At 46.3% G+C, this 7,142-nt stretch overlaps 1 protein-coding gene across 1 annotated transcript in view; it reads left to right on the forward strand.

Moving 5' to 3' along the window:
• Positions 1 to 4,460: 4,460 nt before the first annotated feature.
• Positions 4,461 to 7,142, forward strand: part of Prr13 (proline rich 13) — a 4,724-nt gene continuing 2,042 nt past the window's right edge. Inside the window, exons 1-3 of the mRNA XM_005397178.2 lie at positions 4,461 to 4,737; positions 5,262 to 5,300; positions 6,084 to 6,439. Coding sequence (XP_005397235.1) covers positions 5,282 to 5,300; positions 6,084 to 6,439 — 375 coding nt within the window. The 5' untranslated portion in view covers positions 4,461 to 4,737; positions 5,262 to 5,281. The remainder of the gene's footprint in view (positions 4,738 to 5,261; positions 5,301 to 6,083; positions 6,440 to 7,142) is intronic.

Here is a 7,142-nt window from a genome sequence, read left to right on the forward strand (position 1 = left end):
TTTTTGTCTTTTTGAGACAGGGTCTCACTATTCCATTCAGGCTGGCCTTGAGCTCACTTTGTAGCCCAGGCTGGTCTTGAATGCACAATGATCCTCTTGTCTCAGTCTCCTGAGTGCTGGGATTACAGGTGTGCGCCACCACACCCCGCTGGTTCATATACTTTCGATGGAATTTTTAATCTCCAGAATATCTGTTTGAATCTGTTTTATGGATTCCATTTCTTTCCTACATTGGGCACTCATGGTTTTCATCATTTTCCTAAACTCCTCTACTTTTTATTTTTTGGTTTTGTTTTCTTTTGTTTTGTTTTTCTTCTGGTACCAGGAATCGAACTCATGACCTTGCGCTTGCCAGGCAGGTGCTATGCCGCTGAGCTAAATCCCCAGCCCGACTCCTCTGCTTTTTAAAATCTGTATCTGGGGGGCTGGGGATTTAGCTCAGCGGCACAGTGCCTGCCTGGCAAGTGCAAGATCATGAGTTCGATTCCTGGTACCGGAAGAAAAACAAAAAAACAAAAAAAAATAAAATCTGTATCTGTTGTAGAATCACTAAGTATGGTTTTCATCATGATTACAACTTCTGTAGTTATCTGAGAAATTATTTCTGATTTGATTTTTTTCTACAGCCTCATTCATTTGTTTTGTTGTTACCACTTCAGAGAGTCCAGGTGGGTGGCTTTTGGATTGTCCCACCTCATTGCTCCCTGGGTTTGCCTTTGGTGAGCTGGAAGTCTGGAGTTACATCTTGTTTAAGTGCCTTCTTATTTTCTGGGGTTTTTGCTTGCTTGTTTAATTTCTGGGTTGATGCTTGTAAATTGCCTGTCACAAGTAGCTTTATTGCTGGTATTTATTTATTTATTTATTTTTTGTCTTTTTGAGACAGGGTCCTGCTATGCAGTTCAGGCTGAACTTGAGCTCACTTTGTAGCCCAGGTTGGCCTCAAACTCACAACAATCCTCCTGCCTCAGCCTCTTGAGTGCTGGGATTACAGGCATGCGCCACCACACCTGGCTATTGCTGGTATTTAGAACTGTTAGGAAATGACTACTTCTCAGAGGTATCTTCCAGGTGTAGCTGGCTTTTGGGTTTGGAGTCTGTTGCAAGAGCCTACCTCTTGGGGTTGAGAAGTTACTGCCTACTTGGTCCAGCCCCTGGTTCTTAGGCACTGGCCTATAGTATTTTTTTTTTATGACCCTTAGGCAACCTCTGTCTTGGTATGCCAGGGAGAGCAACTGGTTAGAACAATTATGTCACTTTGGTTAAACTAGTACAATTAGAAATAACAACAGCAGGCCAGGGGCTGGGGATATAGCTCAGTGGCATAAGTGCCTGCCTGGCAAGCACAAGGTCGTGAGTTTGATCCCCGGTACCGCAAAAAAAAAAAAAAACAATAGCAGGCCAGGCATGGTGGTGCACACCTGTAATTCCAGCACTTGGGAGGCTGAGGCAGGTGGATCGTTGTGAGTTTGAGACCAGCCTGGGCTACAACATGAGCTCAAGGCCAACCTGAACTGCAGAGTGAGACCCTGTCTCAAAAACACCAAAAAGAAAAGGAAAGAAACAACAATAGCATCAAACACAACCTAGAAAATAACAAACTGAGGTAACTCTTAATTTTCCACCTTTAATTATAAAAACTAGATTTGTGGTTATATAACAAAATCTAAAACAAACCAGAAAATTGTATGCAGTAAATAAGTCCTCAATATAGTGATTTTACCCTTGGGAGAAATTTTTAAAGGAGTTAAGGAAAAAAATAGAGAAATAGAAGAGGAAGAGATTAGAAGCAAGGCTAAGGACAAAAGAAGATCATGCAAATCTTGAAACCTGTGAAGAAGACTGGACGGAAACAGAAGGAAGAAAGAAAAACAAGAACAGAACAGAACAAAAATCTAGAAACCATGTTCATACTCGTGTAAAAATAAGAACAATCAATCAAGAAAAAATAGAACAAACAAGAAAAGAGAGAAAGAAAGAAAAGAAAAGAAGAGAAAGAGTCCACTTTAAGGAGTGTCTCTGCTGTCACTGGTAGAAAATGTGGCCAGATAGAGGCCAGATCTGAGTTGATTAATCACAGCAAGCTTTATGGCAGGGTGTTGGATAATGACGGTGAGCCTACCTACACCTTTAATTCTACTGAAGTTCAAGCTGGTTTCTAGCTGTGAGTTTGGAAGCAGACCTGTTCAATCTGCAGCAGTCTGTGCACCCCTGCCAGCTCGAGTTTGGCTCCATGACTTCCTGCCGACTTGAACTTGGCTCCCTCACCCTGATAACGGGAGCTGCTAGATGGAGCCAGCAGCTGCTCTGCATTGGCCCCTCCCCAAGATGGCTCCCGGCCAACTGCCCTCTCCTGGGGGACATCTGAACCTGAGTAACTCACCAGCCACTGCAGTCTGCTGCGTCCACTGCTCCATTCACTGGTCTATTTCTCCTTGGAGGTCTCTGGGGTCACCAGTAGTCACCGTGGTCAGGTGTGAGCCCATGCTGAGTCCTAGCTTGTGGAGAAAGCACCACCTGCCACTTCCTCCTTCTTAGTTGAAATCTCTCTGCTCTCCTGTGGGCTTCAGTTCTTGCTTCAGATCTCTCCTGGGTTCCAGGCACCTACCACCTTCCTTTTTCTCTTCCTCACATTTCTTTTTTCTTTTTTCTTTTTTTTTTTGTCCTTTCGAGACAAGGTCTCGCTGTGCAGTTCAGGCTGGACTTGAGTCCTCCTCACATTTCTGTATTGCAGTATCCGGACACCAAATCTTTTTTTTTTTTTTTGGTCTTTTTGAGGCAGGGTCTCACTATGTAGTGCAAGCTGACTGAACTCACAGCAATCCTCCTGCATCAGCCTCCTGAGTGCTGGGATCATAGGTATGGGCTACCACACCCAGCCCATATTAAGAATTTAATACTTTATTTTATTGATATTTTATGTTCCTGTTAACTACACATTGCATAATATGATAAGAATTTCTATTTTTTTGTTTTTGTTTTTGTTGTTTTGGTACTGGAACTCAGGACCTTGCACTTACCAGGCAGGTGCTTGCGCCACTGAGATATATCCCCAGCCCTATTTTTTTTTTTAAAAGAATCTTATTAAAAAAAAAAAAAAAAAAGAACCTTCTGACAAAACAGCAAGACTAGCAAGCTGTCAAGTATGTCATACAAAAAGGCCAGGATAGCAAAATGTATGTGCTGTCAGTGTAAGTGATACCTGTGCATGTAAAGTGCTGTTGTCACATGTGAAGACTGCCCTAATTGAAGTAAAGATTATTTTTTTGGTAGAGTGCTATTGGTATTTTCATTATAATTCATATAGGAATTTATTTCTGTTGTTAGTTTTTGAGTTTGTACACCAAAAGCCAGTCAGTGTTGAAAATTTTTATGTTTTATAAACACTCAGTAAATATTAAAAATGCAAGACTTTATTTTTGTGATTTTTTCCTGTTAAGCACTTATTGTTTAATATACTAAAACTCATAAAATTAACATCAATAATTCATCAATAGATAAATTTTATTTTTTTATTTTTATTATTTTTGTGTTTTGTTTTGTTCTTTAGAGACAGGGTCTCACTATGCAGTTCGGGCTGACCTTGAGCTCACTTTGTAGCCTAGGCTGGCCTCAAACTCGCAGCGATCCTCCTGCCTCAGCCTCCTGAATGCTGGGATTACAGGCGTGCGCCACCACGCCCTGCAATAGATATATTTTAAAGAATACACATGCGTGTGATGCACCCGTGGTTATGTTGCATAATAACAAAAAGTGTTTTTTAAAAAAGGAGCAATACTTAAGTTTTGGGTGCATAGTTCTATACATATTTCTTAGATCACGTTTGTTAAATCCGAGTTTTGTTTGTTTTTGTTTTTGAGACAGGGTTTCACCCTGGCCTCAAACTCGCAATGATGGTCCTGCCTCAGCCTCCCAAGTGCTGGGATTACAGCCATGCACCAAGAGGCCCAGCTTGTTTTTGTTTTTAAAGTGGCCAAGCAGCAATCCGGGAGAGATGATGGTACGATGGGAGCAGGGAAGACAGAAGTAGGGGGATTCCAGACGAATTTGGGAGGAAAAAACCGGATCAGCTAGTGTTGTTGCTTTGGGGCTGGGGTGGGGGCCAAGGAAAGGGGAAGGAGACTCCCCTTTGGAGAGGACCCTCTTAGTTTCTGCTTTAGGGAACTTCACAGTGCTGGTGCTATGCAACTGAGAGAAAGAAACCGGGGACAAATTTGGAAGTCTCTTGTTTTTTCCCTAAGGGTGTTTGCTTCTTGTGGGACTGGCAATATTGAAGCGTGGGGCTGGGATTCAGCAACTGCCTTTCTTTTTCTAGAGAGATCTGTGAATATCTGTATTACAACACTTACCAAGATGTTGTCACTTTACAAAGTGTCACACCCACTGAATTGCCTTGCCGCATCACAAAGACTGCCTGCTGTGTGACCTCGCTCCTTCTGGCCCCGCCCCCAGGCGCTTCGACTGGGCAGCTCCTCTGTGCGGACCCAGCGCTAATGGGCTCCACTCCGCCCCAAGCAACCGCTTCCTCTTAGTCTAGTAGGACCACAGTGATTGACGGATGAGTTCTCCAATTGTCATGCCGAGTGACCAAGTAGGCGGTAACAGAGGCGGGGCGGCAGAAGTATGAGATGCAGGTGACCAGGAAGTGAGAGCTGAGACCGGAGAGAAGGACAGATTGAGTTAGATCGGAGGTAGAAAGGTGACCGGGTTTGTGGATCCCTTAATTTCCTCGTTTTCTGGGTGAGCGAGTCCCTTTGCAATCGTAAGCTAGGCTCTCCGTTTACCCTTTCTTTGGAGGAAGGGGGTGTGTCGGCTTCCTTAAGCGTTTGAGGGTCTTAGGCTCCTTCCTTCCGTTTCTCCTCCAGAGGCGAGGCTCTTAGCCCGAGGAGGGCTCCTGTTGGTGGGACCGTGAGGTTGTCTGAGGTCCTTGTAGGTGGTGAAGGTCCTCAGAACTCAGGCTAAGGGACAAGGACTAGAGAGAAGCGGGGGGATCTGAGATCCGCGGACTGTGCCCCTTTCCTGGGAGTTAGACGCCTCTGGGTGTGGCCGGCGGTAGGCAGAAGGTGGAGGGGCCTGGGAACTAGATTCCTGTGGTTAGGAAACTGGGACTAGAGTACGGTGTGCAGAAGAAAGAAGTGGAAACATTTCTCAGGGGGAGGTTGTGGTTGGTCCCCAAGTGGGGCGGAAGCCGGGGTTGGGCTGGGGCTTTAAATTCCCTTCCCACCTCCAGATCTGTGAGCTGTTTGCCTCTTTTATCTCCTCAGATTGGGGGAAACACCTGAACATGTGGAATCCCAATGCCGGTAAGTATTTGGGAGATCTCTGCCAGTCTAATCCATTAAAAAAATTTTTTTTGTTGTCTTTTTTTGAGACAGGGTCTCGATATATAGACCAGGCTGGCCTTGAACTCACTATGTAGCCCAGGTTGGCCTCAAACTTGCAGCAATCCTCCTGCCTCAGCCTCTCAAGTGTGGGATTACAGGTGTGCGCCACGACCCTTGGCATTTTCACCGCGATCCTTCAGCCTCTGCCTTCCCATTGCTGGGATTACAGGGTCATGCCACCGCGCCCGCTTCCATTTTTTCCTCTGGACCGAGGAACAGGAAGTTTCTGGATCATCCCCCAGTCTTTTCTCAAACCTGGAAAAGTGAAGTCCTTTGACCACTGCTACTAAGTTTTTCGCCTTCATAGAATTCACGAGGGAAAGTTCTGTCCCCAGCCCAGTTTTCTCCTTATCCTTCTCAGGGATATTTACCTTTTTTTCCCCAACCAGGTTTTGTCTCTGACCTCCTTACCTTTCCATTTCCCTTAAAGTACTAGGTGAGCAAGTGAACTCCACCTCCCTCCCTACACTGGGGATTAAACCCAAGGCCTCCACACTGAGCTGTATCCCTAACCTTTTTTTTTTTAAGGCAGGACCTTGCTATGTTGCCCAGGCTAAGCCTCATCCTCCCAGAGTGCTGGTATTAGAGGCATATATACTATGTGTGGCTAAAAAGTCAATTTTTTTTTTTTTTTTTTTTGAGGTGAGGTGGGGGCAGAAGTTTTAAGCAGTTCTAATCTTTATTCTCTGATTCTTTCACCAGGGCATCAAGGGCCATACCCACCCAATCCTGGGTACCCTGGAGGTTCCTATCCTGTGTGTCCACCGCATCCACCACCTGTCAATCCAGCCTTTCCTCCTGGGCCCTGCCCCCCTCCCCCAGGGAATCCAGCTTTCCCTCCAGCTGGGCCCGGCTATCCTGTGCCCCAGCCACCAGGCCCAGGATACCAACCCGTAGGCCCCTATCCTCCTCCATGCCCCCCGCCTGCCCCTGGCATGCCTCCTGTGGTCCCTTTGGGTCCTGGCATGGTGGGCCCAGGGGTGGTGATGGACAAGAAGATGCGGAAGAAAATGAAGAAAGCCCATAAAAAGGCGCACAAACACCACAAGCATGGCAAGGTCAGTGCCCGCAGGAGCCCAGCTAGGGAGGGGGTGCTGCCGTGCAGAGGGGTAGGCAGGCAGGGGTTGGGTCGGGAGTTAGTCTGTGGCTATGGGAGGTGGCGATTGTGTTCCTCTGGAAGCTTGTTCTTCCTTTCTTGAGAAGTGTAGGGCCCCTCCTATCTAGACGGGGCTACGGGAAGCCCTGGAATGTGGAGCAGAGTCAAAAGCCCATCTTGGCCGTCTTCCTCGCTGGGAACTTTGGCTCCTCCCCCTCAGGTGCAGGCGTTGGCAAGGTGGGCGCACCCGCCAGAGTTGTCCAAGTGTCACTTGAGTCAGTCTTTTGACAAAGTCTTCTGTAATAATTAACAGAATAATGCTCTGGCCCTGGTTGCTTTTTCTCTGCCAAAGTTCTCAGGGCGTTGCGTTAATTACACAGGCAGGGTTCCAACCACTCGGCCTCGAACAAAGCCTAGCCTGAGGGGTTTCATACTCAGCCCGGAGTATCTTCCGCAGGAGCGCTCCTTGGCAAGGACTGGAGCAGCTCTGAGGATTTGGGGAAGGAGGAAACCAACCTGAATCTTGAAGGGGCCTTCAATTACATCTTGGGCTTTTTTCTTTTTTTTTTTTTGGTTTTTTTTTTTTTGGTTTTTTTTTTTTGGTTTTTTTTTTTTTCTGGTACCAGGAATGGAACTCACAACCTCGCGCTTGCCAGGCAGGCGCT

The sequence above is a fragment of the Chinchilla lanigera genome, unplaced genomic scaffold (assembly GCF_000276665.1).
Source record: "Chinchilla lanigera isolate Chin_1 unplaced genomic scaffold, ChiLan1.0 scaffold00057, whole genome shotgun sequence".
Taxonomy (NCBI): Eukaryota; Metazoa; Chordata; class Mammalia; order Rodentia; family Chinchillidae; genus Chinchilla; species Chinchilla lanigera.